At 42.2% G+C, this 15,567-nt stretch overlaps 1 protein-coding gene across 1 annotated transcript in view; it reads right to left on the bottom strand.

The window, feature by feature from the left end:
* Window positions 1-15,567, bottom strand: part of grin2cb (glutamate receptor, ionotropic, N-methyl D-aspartate 2Cb) — a 77,928-nt gene that overhangs the window by 1,381 nt on the left and 60,980 nt on the right. Inside the window, exons 11-12 of the mRNA XM_080208954.1 lie at window positions 12,626-12,858; window positions 5,271-6,734 (exon numbers count right to left, since the gene is read on the bottom strand). Coding sequence (XP_080065080.1) covers window positions 5,271-6,734; window positions 12,626-12,858 — 1,697 coding nt within the window. The remainder of the gene's footprint in view (window positions 1-5,270; window positions 6,735-12,625; window positions 12,859-15,567) is intronic.

The following is a 15,567-nucleotide window of genomic DNA, read 5'->3' as shown; positions in this document are numbered from 1 at the left end:
ACCCCTGTCCCAAGATCACTCTGTCTCACCCCCCACTCTCTGCCCACATCTGTCTGACCCCTGTCCCAAGCTCACTCTGTCTGTCTGACCTCCCATTCCCTGGCATATACCCCTGCTTCTCATGTTCGGTATCCTGTAATCACAGATTGTGTTTTTCTCCCATATTTGCTGCTGATAGGCTCAATGGGCCTAGCGACAGTAAACAGGTTGGCTGTCCCAACTATCATTGGTGTAACTTCCCCTTGAACAATCTTCCATTGCAACTTACCTGTTTGTCAGGCATTTTCCAAACCTATCTAAGAGCCACACCAAGTGGCCTGTGGACTGGTTAGGTTCAGGGGCTTACTTGGATCAGCTGCTGATTTAGAGTGTGGCCTTTTCACAAACTGTGGTGTTAGAATCCATTTACACTGAGATCTCTAACATTATAACAGGAGGCAATTTTAAAATTTAATTTTTTATTCATCCAAAAACAAGCAAATTAAAATTGAATCCAATCAATGGACCCCACAAGAGGGACAAATGAGATCCAAACTGACAAGGCATTGCACCCCATCTTGGGCCTAATCTAATGATTTACAAATGCAATCTCACTCTAATTACAATTAGTCACAATTCACTGTGATTTTCTCCCCAGTTGCAAATGTTCAAACTCAATTCACTCTGAAATATCACTAAGCGTGTAGTGTTAGAAGGTTAAGTTGCACTTAGATTGCATTTTAATTGTGTAATTTTTATGCAAAATTAGGGATTGGGGTATTATAAAAATTGGTTACATTAGGGATTAGGTAATCCTGAACTGAGGATTGGTCAGGGTACCAGAAAGCCTAGTTGAAATAAACAAAATATTTGGCAGGCTATAACTAGTGCAGTCTTTGTAGGGATCAGTTCTTGGCTCTCAGATATTTACAACTATACGGCTGAACAAACCAAGTTTCCTGATAACACAAATTAGATGGGGAAAGTTAGTGCTACAGGATGATGCGGAAAGGCTACAAAGAGATATAAACAAGTCAGATTAAACAAGCAAAAACATGGCAGATGGGTTACCAAGCAATGAAGTGTGAAAGTTATCTGCTTTGACAGGAAGGATAAAAAAGTAGACTTTCTTAAACATTGAGAGACTGGCAGTGTCAGTATCTGGAGGAACCTGGGGTCTTTTTAAACATCACACAGTTAACACTCAGTACAGCAAGCGATCATGAAAGCAAATGATAAGTTAAGCTTTATTGCAATGGAATTATAGAGGGCATTGGTAAAACCACAGCTGGAGTACTGTGTACACTTAGTCTTCTCACCCAAGGAGAACACGTCTCACTTGTTTTGGAGTGCAGAAAAGGTTCACTGATTCCTGGGATGCCTCATGCAGAGAGAGATTGAACAGACTAGGTCTATAGTTTCTAGAGTTTAGAAGGGTGAAAAGTGATCAAATTGTCTACCCACTTAAGAATTTCATGTTTCAGTGTAAATGCTGGAAGGATGTTTCTCCTGGTGAGCATGTCTACAACCTGGGATCATAGTCTCAGGATAAGGAGTTTGCCATTTAGGACTGAGCTAATAAATTTCTTGACACAAGGATTGTGGCTCTTTGGGAATTTCTACCCAAAAGGATTATTGATGCTCATTCAATGAGTATATTTAAGTCGGAGATGACTAGGTTTTTTTGGGCAGTAAGGAAATTAAGGAATATGGGATAGTGTGGGAGGTGGAGTTGAGGTATATTAGCCCAGGATCTTTTGAATCATGAAGCAGGCTCAAAGGGCCAAATGGCTGCTGCCTGATCCCATTTCTTGTGTTTGTAAAATCTTAATTCAACTGAAAAACTCTTCAACTATAATGTTAAAATTTGATTCACTGAGATTATTGTGCAATAGTAGGGCTTACCAGTATAAAGTGGCAGGGGAGAGAGAGAGAGAGAGAGAGAGAGCCTGAGCGTGTAAAGTGGTGGGAGAAAGAGAGACCGACCTCAGATGTGTAAAGTAGTGCAAGAGAAGTGTGTGTTGAAAAGTGTGATCCAAGTCTGTTACGAGCAGTGGAATGAATGAATTCAGTATATGAGGAAGAACAGTGGGATAAATTGGGAAATATTTAATTTGATCTACCTAGCACTTATATTAGATCACATAAGTCATTTAAAAATAAGTTAATTAGAGACATAAACTTTAAATGAAACAAGGTTAGATAGGACTGGCAGTGCAGATGGTGTGCAATGATCACAATAAGTGGGAGTCTGTGGAGAGCATTAGGATCCTATTCATCTGCAACTGCAGTCAGTCAGCTTTGAGCTGCTGTCCAAGGTGCTGAAACCGCAATGTAGCAAGGAGGAGAAGGTGGGACATTTTTAGAGGGAAAAGTTGTAATTATCAGAGTAGAGCAAATCAAAAAAAAGGTGTCACACAAGGTTATTGCCCAAAACTAGGTCTTATAGGATTAGGGGAAATACATTTGTGGAATGAGGATTGGCTAATGGACATAAAATAGAGAGTAGGAATAAATAATACATTTTGGGATGCCAGGATGTACCTGATGGAATGCTGCAAGGATCAGCTCTTGGGTCTCGGTTATTTCAAATTAATATCAATGACTTATATAAATGTACCAGTGCAACGCATCCAAGTTGGCTGAAGTTATAAAGTTAATTGGGAATGTAAGCAGTGAGGAGGATGCAAAGTGGTAGCAAAGGGAAATAGATAGGTTGAATGAGTGGGCAAGAAGATGGCAGATGTGGTGAAATGTTAAGTTATCTAGTCTGATAGGAAAAATTAAAAATAATGTTTTTAAAATGGTAAGACTGGGAGATGCTTGTATGAAGAGGATCCTGGGTGCTCTTGCATTACCATGTGCATACAGTAAGCAATAAGGAAGACAAATGTTAGCAAAGGAATTGGAGTACAAGCGTAAAGACTTACTACAATTATACAAGGCTTTGGTGAGACCATATTTGGAGCATCATGTTTAGATTTGGTCTGTTATATATATAAGGAAGACTGCACTTGCCCAAGAGGGAGTGCAATAAACATTCACTAGATTAATTTGCTGGATACTAGCGTCATCCTATGAGACATGATTGAGTAGAATGGGGCTATATAGCTTATTGTTCAGAAGAATGAGAGTTGAACTCAGAGGAACATCTAAAATTCTTTAGGGGATTTGACAGGACAGATGTTGAGAGATCATTTCCCCTGGCTGGGGAATCAAGAACATGTGGTCGCAGAATAAATGGTTAGCCAATTAAGACTGAAATGAGAAATGTGAGTCTTTAGAATTCTTTACTTCAGAGCTATAAATGCTTAGTTATTGAAAATATTCAAGATATTTTGATCAAAGATCAATGAATTTTTGGATTTTAAGGAAACTAAGACATATGGGTGTAGTGCACAAAGAGGGAGTTGAGACATGGCCAGGAACCAGTGTCTGTATGGAGTTTGCACTTTCTTCCCCTGTCTGTGTGGGTTTCCTCTGGGGCTCTGGTTTCCTCCAACAGTCCAAAGTTATGTGGGTTAGCTAGATTGTCCATGTTAAGTTGACCCCAGTGTCAGGGGGACTAGTGGAGTAAATGAGGGTCAAGGGAATAGGGCCTGGGTGGGATTGTGGTCGGTACTGACTCAATGGCCTCCTTTTGTATTGTAGGGATTATATATCAGCCAAGATTGTATTGAATAGCAGAGCAGTTGTAGAGGATCAAATAGCTTATTGCAGTTCCTATTTCTCATGTTCTTAGTCATGTCCCATTCACAGTTTAGGAAGGAAAATGTCAACCTGGCTACTTCATTAAATTATTTTAGTTTTAAAATGGATAAAGGCTTTACTTTGGATTTGTTTGACCAACCATGATTTACATGAATTTCTAAACTTCAGAAAAATCAGCAGGGACCTCATTACCTTTAAAGAGCTGCTTATGCCCCCAGTGACTGTAAAAGATCCAAAAAAATGCATCAACACCCTTTATATTTCTAACACAAAGCTGGCCAAGGTGATGGTACATCTGCAATGGCAAAGGGAAGCCTGATTCCTCTATTAAACATTTCAAGATTCCAAACCTGGACAAATACATCCTTTGTCCAAAACTCCAGGAGCGGATATGGGAGGAATGTCACATGAACTCCCCCAAGCTGCTAGAACCTGTAATATAGCTGTGTGGTATTGAACCCAGGCAGTCTACGACTTTAGCCAACAGGTAGCAATAGAAACAACTCTGTCTAGGTAGTGTAAGAGGAGAAAGGGGCTGGTTAAATTAAACACCCTCCTGTCCATCACAGTTCTCCCTCATCGTGTAATGTTGGAACTCAATTCGCTTGGAGAGCTCTGCAATTGAGTGATGTTGGATCTGTGCTCAGGAATCCCTGAGATTGGACACCATCATGTCACAGAATGATCCCCCAGTTATCCCAAGATGAATATATGTTTGAGCCTGAGTGTTAGGGGTACTGACAGCACCAAGGGACACAACCTCATGCCAGCCCCACTTCATGTTTCACCACAGGTAACAGACTGGGTTTGTGCTTTCCCATCAGAGAATAGTCTATGGTGTTACTGATCTCATAGACAAGTGTACAGTTCCAGGAGCTTCTGACTGCACTGGCAACATCCCAGTGTCAACTCAGTGACGTTGACCTTAGTGATGATTCAGCCCTTGAATCCCCTCAGAGGGACACAGTGGGGCAGCTTGGTTCTGCCATAGTCCATTCTATGGAAAGAGTTTGAAATATTTTGCTGTGTATAAATGTAAGGATTATATTTATTTGGAAATGTTGACACAGCTCGAGGTACAGGCAGTCCTTGGCCAAGCTTTGCAGCTGCGACAACTCAATTGATATCAGGAGAAGCTGAATACATGTGACAAGCACTGGAAATTTTAGCAGATTTGAAAACCCCCAAAATGGATTTTTCATTTCGACAGAAATAGATCTCATCTCCCAAAAGCGCTCTGAATTCAGTGCATTTCTTCATTCTATTCTCGATTTAATTCACATTCCTTTGCCCCCAGCACTTTCTGCTCACTCACCTGAGACCCGCTTGGTTGTCATGACATCTTTTTCCCTTGTAGGATTATGGCTGAATAGCCCAGATGTTGGGGACTGGAAGAGTGAGATTGGGAAAAAATGTCATTTCAACCCAGCTGGCTATCAGTAATCAAGATGTACTCTGATCAGACAGAGAGAGAGAGAGGAAAAAGGCTGAAAAGTAATTGAACGGATATGGGGATCACTGAACGAAAGAAGGGTTTTCACTCCTGGAGTTTAATTCTTTAAATTTTACTGAATCTATACCTCAGATTCGAGGCTGGAAAACCTTGCGCACGATTTTCTCAAATGAGAGCAACTGATTCCTGCTCTTGCTGCCTCCAGCTCCTGGCTTCCCCTGGCTGTCATCCCATGGTAGCTCACTCTACTCCTGCCAGCTCTAGGCTCCCTCACAGGACTGCCCAGGGGTGGAGTCCTTTTTTCCAAGTACTTCATCACAATGTCTCTGTCGCAGGATTGGTGCCCGGGCCCAATCAACCAATTGAAGCGCTGGGAGCCCACTCGACGATGCCAGACGTACATGGAAGGACCAGGACAGGGATGTAACCACGAGTGTTGATGCAGCTCTTTGGAGGCATGTCTCAGAGTGGCTGAGTTTTGTAGGCACGCCTCTTTGTATGAGGGAAGCCTAGTGGATTGAGAATACTTGCGCGCACTCAGTGAGTTGGCGTACAAATGCATCTTGTTGTGGCCAAGGAGCCCGTCTCTTTGATTGCAGGACTGCCTGGCAGTCTCCCCTGTTGGTTCCTGAATCTCACTGTTTAGACTGGAAAATAAGTCAGCAATTTCTCCTCGTGGTCTCAGCTTTTCCACGTTTCCTGATCTGTCTTCGAATCTCACGTTTTCCTCCAGTTCTCTAGTAGCTTTGATATAGGAAGATCGTCTGCTCACTGAAGTTAATTCCTCTGCTTGTGGCCCAGAGTAAAATCTGATACAGGAGCTGCAGTGGTTCTGGTAGGGATATGACACTGGAGGGAACAGATTTCCAACTGGCCACTTCTCATTCAATCCAGTGCGAGATTTCACTGCAGGCACTGTCCTTGTCCCACTCCGAGGACCAATATGTCCTGTAGAGCAATTGGTCAGTTTCCTACAAGGCAGGGATAGTCTTCTTGTAAAATATTTTCTGTTGTATATATCCTGGTAATGCAATGCATTATTGTTGATAAATTGAATATAAGGAGATTTTAAATCATTCCGCACATCATTTCCCCTGGTTTGTCTGGAATGTAGAGGGAACTCAGTTGGTGGAAAGGGATGAGGATTTTGCATCACAGTTACAGGTTTTGAAGTCAAGTATTTGCCATCTGGTCTGCTCTTGTATTTAATTATAGGCCGATCTGGCCAACCCATCTCATGTTCTGAAGCCGGGGATGGAGATAAAGTTGCTGGAAGGCAACGAAGCTGGTGTCTGCTAGGGATGTAGGGAACAGGGAGTTGTTTGCTGTCCATGGCCTGTGATCCGTCAAGCTGCTGAGGTGGTGTTTTCGGGAATCTGTTTGAGAGGTTTTCGCCCGTGCGTGTCCAATGCTCTAGTGTCTTTGTTGCGTTCTCCAAGGAAGTTTCCACGTTTGTGGATGAGACCAAATCTTTGGCTGCCTGCAACATCTTCAACATGTTGGCTTGAGAAAAGCTTGAGGAGACAATGGGAGAGGCTACATGAAGTGGGCTGGAGACTTCCTGTACACCGCTGAAACAGCTGTATATTCCCTGAAAAAGGAGGGAGTAAAACAGATAGCCGTATTAGAATTCTTTTCACCTTTAAAGGACTCGACAATTGAAACCCTTTCACCCCAACCAACCATTCAACTGAAAGATCATCTCTCCAAGCACAATTTGATTTACTTTTGCATGCAAGGATCAGAAACTTTGAATTTGTCAAAGTGAGATATTTCGGTTCTGGAGAATCCTTATACCTAACACCTGCTCCTCAAGGCAGTAAATCTCCATCTCCACTATCCTCATCAAACATTCCCAGGGCAGGTACAGCACGGGGTTAGATAGAGTAAAGCTCCCTCTACACTGTCCCCATTAGATACTCCCAGGGCAGGTACAGCATGGGGTTAGATACAAAGTAAACTCCCTCTAAACTGTCCCAAACATTCTGATGGCAACAAGATCATGATTCCTTTTTTCAGGGGATGTGGGTTTCGCTGGCTAAGCCAGCATTCATTTCCCATCCCTAAGGAGGTGGTGCTGAGCGGCTTTCTTGAATTGCTGCACTCCATGTGGTGTAGGACAATGCTGATTGGTAGGAGTGCCAGGATTTTGACCTGGTGATAGTGAAGGAATGGCAATATATTTGTACATCACGATGGTAAATACCTTGGAGGGTAAATTTGGGATGGTATTCCCATGTGTCTGCTGACCTTGTACTTCTAGGTGGTAGTGGGCAAGAGTTTTGAAGGGACTGTCTAGTTGAGCTCTTGCAGTGCATCTTGTAGATTATACATGCTGCTGCCGCTGTGCATTGGTGATGGAAACAGTGAATGATTGTGGATGCGGTGTCAATCAAGTGGGTTGCTTTGTCCTAGATAGTGTTGAGCTTCTTGACTGCTGTTGGAGCTGCATTCATCAAGACAAGCGAAGAGTATTCCATCACACTCCTGACTTGTGCCTTGCAGTCTCTCTAAGACTTGAAGGGATACGACGTCCCAAATCATCTCAATTCATCTTTAATTCACAGGATTAAACCTGACCATTCATCCCTTACTGTGCAGTTTGAAAGACTTGTCTCTATAAATGATATGAATGGGATCCAATTGCAATATTTACAAATTTGCTGACATATCCAAACTGAATGGGAACACAAGTTGTAGGGGGAACGCAAGGAGGCTTTGAGAAGACTTGACAAGCTAAGTGACTGAGCTGGAACATGGCATCAACATGCAGCTAGGAAAGCAAATGTAATGTTGGCCTTCATCACGAGTAAATTTGAATCCAGGGATAAGGATGTCTTGTTGCAATTATATATAGCCTTGATGGGACCTCACCTAGAATATTGCGTACCTTTTTTATCCCTTTATCTGAGAGGGGATATACTTGTCATGGGACTGCAAAGAGGTTCACCAGATTAATCTCTGGGATGGCAGGGCTGTTTTACTTACAGAGACATTGAGTAGATTGGATCTGTATTCCCTAGAGTTTCAAAGAGTAACCTTGTTGATACCTTTGAAATTCTAACAGGGCACGACAGGCTGGATGTCAATAAGATGATTCCGCTGACTGGTGAGTTTAGAATCAGGGAACATAATCTAAGGATAAGGGGTAAGCCATTTAAGACTGAGATGAGGAGAAATTTCTTCATTCAGAGGGTGGTGAATCTTTTAGAATTCTCTACCCCAGAGGGTTGTGGAAGCATAATCATTGAGCATGTTGAACAGAAATCGATAGACACTGATAACACCAAGGGATGTGGAAGTAAGTGTGGGAAATGGCATTGACGTAGATGATAAACCATGATTGAATTCAATGGCGGAGTAGGTTAAGTGGGTTGAAAGGCCTACTGCTGTTCCTATATTCCTGGAATGTAACAATGTAGGAGGTTTTGCAGTCCCTCAAACTCTCATTGCTACTCAAAAGCAGTGAATTCAACTCTGACAAGTCCCCTGATGTACTGGGGGTTCCTAGTAATTCCCTCATCAGATTAAAACAAAGGTGACATAAGTAGGCTTTAGGAGCCAGCAGTCAGCATTGCAGCTGCATTCCATTTCCTGCTTTATTATGTAGCCCCAGGACCCACCAGGAATGGAGGGAGGGAGTTCCCAAACCGGGTCAGGTCCTGCACTGAGGAGGTCCTCCACTGGGACAGGGGTGGCCTGTATTTGGACGCTATTTAGTGTTCTTCATTGGGGAGGGGTGATCATTGTGGGGAGAATCTTGTATTTGAGGATCCTTTACTGGGAGGGAGTGGCCCTATATTTTGGAGGCATTTGGAGGGTCCCGATAGAAGATTGGCCTGTATTGGGACAGCTCTGCGTTTCCAGGTTTTACCATTTTGTTTCCCTTTGTTTTGTAAACTGAATCCCTAGATTTTAATACAGAATCAAATTGCTGGACATTTAGAAAATTATGAAAAATTAGGGTGAATAATCAGAGGTTTCTAAAGGATCTGCTGTGCTCAACTAGCCTTCTAGTATTATTTAAGAAAAAAGCACAGGGTAGTAGCAAATTTGTGTTTCTGGTCACCACACTACCAGAGGGAGGTGGAGGCCTTGGAGAGGGTACAGAAAAGGTTTACGAGGATATTGTCTGGTTCAGAGAGTATTAGCTATGAGAAGAGATTGGACAAGCTTGGTTTGTTTTCAGTTGAACATCGGGGGCCGAGGGATGATCTGATAGAAGTTTACAAAATTATGAGCAGCGTGGATAGAATGATAGTCAGAATCTTTTTCCCAGAGTAAAAATGTCAGTTACTAGGGGACATAGGTTTAAGGTAAAAGGGGAAAGTTTAAAAGAGATATGAGAGGCACTTTTTTTACAGAGAGGGAGTTTTTAGGTTTTCAAGTTCTGGTCCCCCCATGCCGATACTATAGTTAAGGAAGCCCACCAATGCCTCTACTTTTTCAGAAGACAAAGGAAATTTGGCAATGTCAGCTACGACTCTCACCAATTTTTACAGATGTGTTATAGAAAGCATTCTTTCTGGTTGTATCATAGCTTGGTATGGCTCCTGCTTTGCCCAAGACCACCAGGAACTACAAAAGGGCATGAATGTAGCCCAATCCATCGCACAATGCAGCCTCCTATCCATTGATTCTGTCTACATTTCCTGCTGCCTCGGCAAAGCAGCCAGCATAATTAAGGACCCCACGCACCCGGACATTCTCTCTTCCACCTTCTTCCATCAGGAAAAAGATACAAAACTCTGAGGTCATGTACCAACCGACTCAAGAACAGCATCTTCCGTGCTGCTGTCAGACTGTTGAATGGACTTGCATTGCATTAAGTTGATCTTTCTCTACACCCTAGCTATGACTGTAACACTACATTCTCTACTGTCTCATTTCTTTCTCTATGAACGGTATGTTTTGTCTGTATAGCGCGCAAAGAACAATTCTTTTCACTGTACGTTAATACATGTGACAATAAAAAAAAAACCAAATCAAATTAAGTGCCTGGAATGCATTGCTAAAGGAGGTGGTAAAAGCAGATACAATGGCAATGTTTAAGAGGCATCTTGGCAGATATATGAATAGGTAGGGAATAGAGGGATAGGGCACGCATAGAGGCAAGAGGTCTTTAATTTAGAAAGGCATCATGTGTTGCCACAGGATTGATGGGCCAAAGGGCCTGTTCCTGTGCTGTACTGTTCTTTGTGACTGGTTTTGAAAGTATTTGATAAAATCTCACAGATTTGAGCAGATAATGAAAGGCAAAGTTCGGAGGAGTGAGAGATGATGGCATCTGGGGGTCAAGTTGAATGCCAGACTGCAAGTTTCTGCTGAATGGCTATTCACAGAAGTCTGCGTTGGGTCTGAGTTTATTACCTCACCAACAACAACTCACACTGAGGTACCATCTTTAACATAGGGTAGGCCCTGAGACTTCAACAGAAGCACAGGAAAACACAAAGCTTACTCAGTCAAAGGAGGGGGGATAGGAACAGGAGAAGGCCATTCAGCCCATTGAGCCCTTTCTGCCATTCTGTGAGATCATGGTTGAGTTGCGGCCTAACTCCACAGATACCTAACACCTGCTTCTGGCCACTTTCCCTTAATACTTTGCTTAACAAAACATTTAACTATCTCAGATTTAAAAATAGTCATTGATCTAGCATCAAGTGCCATTTGTGGAAGAGAGTTCAAAACCTCTACCACCCTTTCTGTGTCGAAGTGCTTCCTAACATCTCTCCTGAACAAAACTTGGTCAGGAATGTAGGTGAAAAAGAGGCCAAGTGGTTTAGGGTGGAAATTCCAAAGCATGACCCTGTCATCAAAGGTGAGTGAAGGATGAGCTGAACATTCAAGCAGCCTAAATCAGAGGATTGGAGATTCTAACTACTACACTGAATACAGTTCATTTGTCTATTTATTGGTATATAAATGTGATATTGTCCAGTCAGTGGTGAAAGGGAACCTATTGGACCCCTGGGTTCTATTTTCCCAGATTCAGGAGAGGTAGGTAGATTCTGTGCTGTAACTGCGGAAGTTCCACTTCTGGACACGGTCAACAATATGAAACTCAAGGAGAACATCTGGCAGAAAACATCACCAACATCGATAAGGGCGTTCAAAATTCAATGAAATCCTATGTTTTGTATTTCAAAGAATAAACAAAAGAACAGTACAACATAGGAACAGGCCCTTTGGTCCACCAAGCCTGTGCTGATCACATTGTCCTACCCAGACCAACCGCCTATATCCCTCTATTCCCTGCCTGTTCATGTCTCTATCCAGATAAGTCTTAAATGTCGCTAATGTGTCTGCCTCAACCACTTCACTTGGCAGTGCATTCCAGGCCCCAACCACCCTCTGTGTAAAAAAAAACTTCCCCCGTACATCTCCACTGAACCTTTTCCCCTAATTTTGAACTTATGCCCCCTTGTAATTGTCATTTCTATCCTGGGAAAAATCTTCCAACTGCTCACCTTATCTATGCCCCTCATAATTTTATAAACTTCTATCAGGTCGCCCCTCAACCTCTGTCTTTCCAGGGAGAACAATCCCAGTTTATTCAATCTCTCCTCATAGCTAATACCCCCCCCATACCAGGTAATATTCTGATAAACCTTTTCTGTGCTCCCTCCAAAGCCCCCACATCTCGTGGTATAGAACGCTAAAGTTAAAAAGTTTGTGGCATTTGTGCCCTAGTTGGAGATTGAGAATCCTAATAAACTATATTGAAGCTCACGCAAGATGGCACGATGGCAGAGAGAAAAAAATAATCAAATGTTTAGATGCGTTAAAAGCTAAAGCTCAACTGAAATAATGCAGCAATTTTGTCACTTAATAAATCATTGGTTTTTCCCACACTTGGAATACTGTGTACAATTCTGGCCACCACTATACGGGAAGAATACTGCAGTTAAACTAATTTACAAGGGACATCTCCCGACGACCAAAGTAAATTCTTTTGACAGTGGACCTTAGGGTTACATTGACTACATCAGCTTCATAATCATTCCAGCAATCCACTAACACACTGGGAGACTGGTTAATGTGAGGCCGCGGGCAATGATCCATCCTCCCATTAATTGTATGTCTTATCTACTCGTACTCTGCCCCTTACCCATTCTACACCCACTCCTTACCCACTCTGCCCCCAACGCATTTACCTATTCTGTATGTTACCCACTCTGCCCCCACGTATCTTACCCACTCTGCCCCCACGTATCTTACCCACTCTGCCCCATCTAACTTACCCACTCTGCCCCATCTAACTTACCCACTCTGCCCCATCTAACTTACCCACTCTGCCCCATCTAACTTACCCACTCTGCCCCATCTAACTTACCCACTCTGCACTCGCCTCTTATCCAGTCTTCCCCGCCCCACTTTGCCTCCACCTCCCTACCCACTCTGCCTTCGATCCACTTATCCATTCTGTCCCTTACCCACTTTGCCCCATGTATCTTACCCACCTCGCCCCACGTATCTTACCCTGCTGATTGCCAGTAGAAAATCTGTTTTGCTGGATTTCTTTACGTGATGTCTCAGCTTCCAATACACCAAATGCTCCCAGGCAAAGACCAGCAGACTGAGGCCCATGGCCACCAGGAGCATGTAGAAGACACCAGCCATGTTATCAATATCCAGTTTACTGCTCATCGCCTCATTCTTCTCATTCTCACAGATTCCCGTCAGCCAGACAGTGTGGAGTTTGTGTGTGTCTCCTACAGAAAAAGGAATAGAGGAAAAGCTTTACCAATTAGTCTGGGTGGAATATTAAAGGGTATTGCGTGTTTGGGGGGGGGGGTGGTAGTGGGATACGACTGGGTGGAATATTAAAGGGTATGGGGTGTGAGGGGGAGAGTGGGATTAAAATATAAGACATATGTACATGAGAACTGGAAGCAGGAGTAGGCTACTTATCCCCTCAAGGCTGCTTCTCCATTCAATACGATCATGGCTGATTTATCTCCACCTTTCTGCCCACTCTCCATTACCTTTCACCCTGCTAATTAAAAGCCTATTTATCTCCTCCTTAAATTTGTTTAGTGCTCCAGCATCTACTGCACTGTGGGGTAGAGAATTCCATAGATTCACGACCCTTCAAGCGATGTAATTTCTCCTCATTTCTGTTTTAAATCTGCCACTCCTCAGCCTATAAGTATGGCTTCTGGTTCTAGAATATCCAACAAGGGAAAACATAAAATCAACATCTACCCTGTCATTCCCCTTTAGCACCTTGTACACCTCAATTAGATTTCCTCTCATTCTTCTAAACTCCAGTGAGCATAGGCCCAAATTGCTCAATCTCTCTTCATAAGTTCTTCGTATCTGAAAACAACCTAGTAAACCTGCTCTGAACCACTTCTAATGCATTCACACTTTTCCTCAAGTAAGGAGAGCAAAATTGTACACAGAACGCCTCCAGCTGTTGTCTCGCCAATGCCCTATACAGTTGCAACAGCACTTCCCTGCTTTTATACTCTATTCCATTATCAATGAATACCAAAATTCCATTTGCCTTCCTTATTACCTGCTGCACCTGGATTTCTCTGCTTTCTGTTGCTTAGCCAATTCTCTATCCAAATTAATATATTACCCCAACCCTGCGGGATCTTACCTCATGTCTTAACCTTTTGTGTGGCACCTTATCAAATGCATTCTGGAGGTCCAGATACACTGCATCTACAGGACCTCCATTATGCACCTTGCTTGTTACAGCTTCAAAGCAAATTAGTCAAACAGGATTTACCTTTCATAAAGCCATGTTGACACTGATGAATTGTATTTTGACTTTCCAAATGTCCCATTATTACTTCCTTAGTGACAGATTATTTCAACAATTTTCCAATGACAAATGTTAAACTAACTGGTCTACAGTTTCCTACTTTTTGTCTTTCCTCCTTTTTGAACAGGGATGTTACAATAGTCTTTTTCCAATTCACTGGAACCTTTCCAGAATCCAGGGAATTTTAAAATATTATAACCAATAGATCCACTATCCCAGCTGCCACTTCCTTTAAGACCCTAGGATGTAGGCCGTCAGGTCCTGGGGACTTAATCTGCCTTTAATCTCAATAGCTTGCTTAGTACCTTTCCCCTAATGATGGTGGATTGTTTCAAATTCCTCCTTTTTAACAACCTGTATCACTATTGGGATGGTTATAGTGTCCTCTGCCGTGAAAACCGAAGCAAACTATTGATTGTGTCTCTGCCATTTCTGTGTTCCTTATTATTAATTCCCCAATCTTGTCCTCTAAGGGACCAATGTTGACCTTGGCTTTTCCCTTCTTTTTCATATGCTTATCAAAACTTTTGCTACCTGTTTTTATATTTTACACCAGATTTCTGTCATAATTACTCATTGTTCTTTTTATTACTTTTTTACTAACTCCTCGTTGGTCTTTAAATGTTTCCCAATCTTCCAGCCTGCCATTAACCTTTGCAACATGGTATGTCTTGTTATTGCTTTATGTTACCATTAACCTTGTTATTTAGCCATGGATGCATTTCCTCTTTTTACAATCTTCCTTCCTTTCTGGAATGTATTTTAATTGGGAGGAATTTAATATCTCCTTATATGTCTGCCACTGTTCATCAACTGTCTTATCTTTTAAACAGGGGCCAATATAATTTCCTTGATTTAACTAATGTGAGACTCAAACTTATTGCCCTCAAACTGAATTTGAAATTCAAGTTGCAATGATCACCCTTCCCTAGAGGATCCATTACTAAAGATCATTCATTAATACCATGTTGCTACACAATACTAAATCCAAAAAAGCTGGCTCCCTGCTTAGTTCAACAACATATTGTTCCAAGAAACAATCTGTAATACACTCAATGAATTCTCCCTCGAGGCTGGCTAACCTTGCCAATTTAATGAATCCAGTCCACATGCATTTAGAATCACCCATAATAATTGTTGTATCTTTCTTACAAGTCTCCAGTATTTCTTGGTTAGTACAGTGTCCTAACTACCATTAGGGACCCATAGATTATTCCCACCAGGGACTTCTTTCCTTTGAAAAAAATCTTTTAAAAGCCGCCTTCTTATTCCTACCCAGACTGATCTTATATCTTGATCCCGAGTACTAAACCATTCCTTGTTACAGCACTGATCCTTTAATTTACTAACAAAGCTACATCACCACTATTTCCTTTCTGTCTATCCTTCAGAAATACTGAGTACCCTTGGATATTCAGCACCCAGACCTGGTCTCCTTGTAACCATGTCTCAGTAATTGCCGCAAAATCATATCACTTTGTCTCTATTTGTGCTGTTAATACTTTAATTTTATTGGTGACTATTGTATAATCATGGGCCCTAGTTTAGAACTCCTTCCAAGTGGATACATATTCTTTATGTCTACCCCATCAAGCCTTGTCATAATCTTAAAGACCTCTATCAGGTTTCCCCTCAACATTCTATT

Source organism: Carcharhinus amblyrhynchos, chromosome 21 (genome assembly GCF_965287045.1).
Source record: "Carcharhinus amblyrhynchos chromosome 21, sCarAmb.v2.hapA, whole genome shotgun sequence".
NCBI classification, from domain to species: domain Eukaryota; kingdom Metazoa; phylum Chordata; class Chondrichthyes; order Carcharhiniformes; family Carcharhinidae; genus Carcharhinus; species Carcharhinus amblyrhynchos.
Note: the sequence above shows the minus strand (reverse complement) of the source record. Positions and strands in the feature narration are given on the sequence as shown.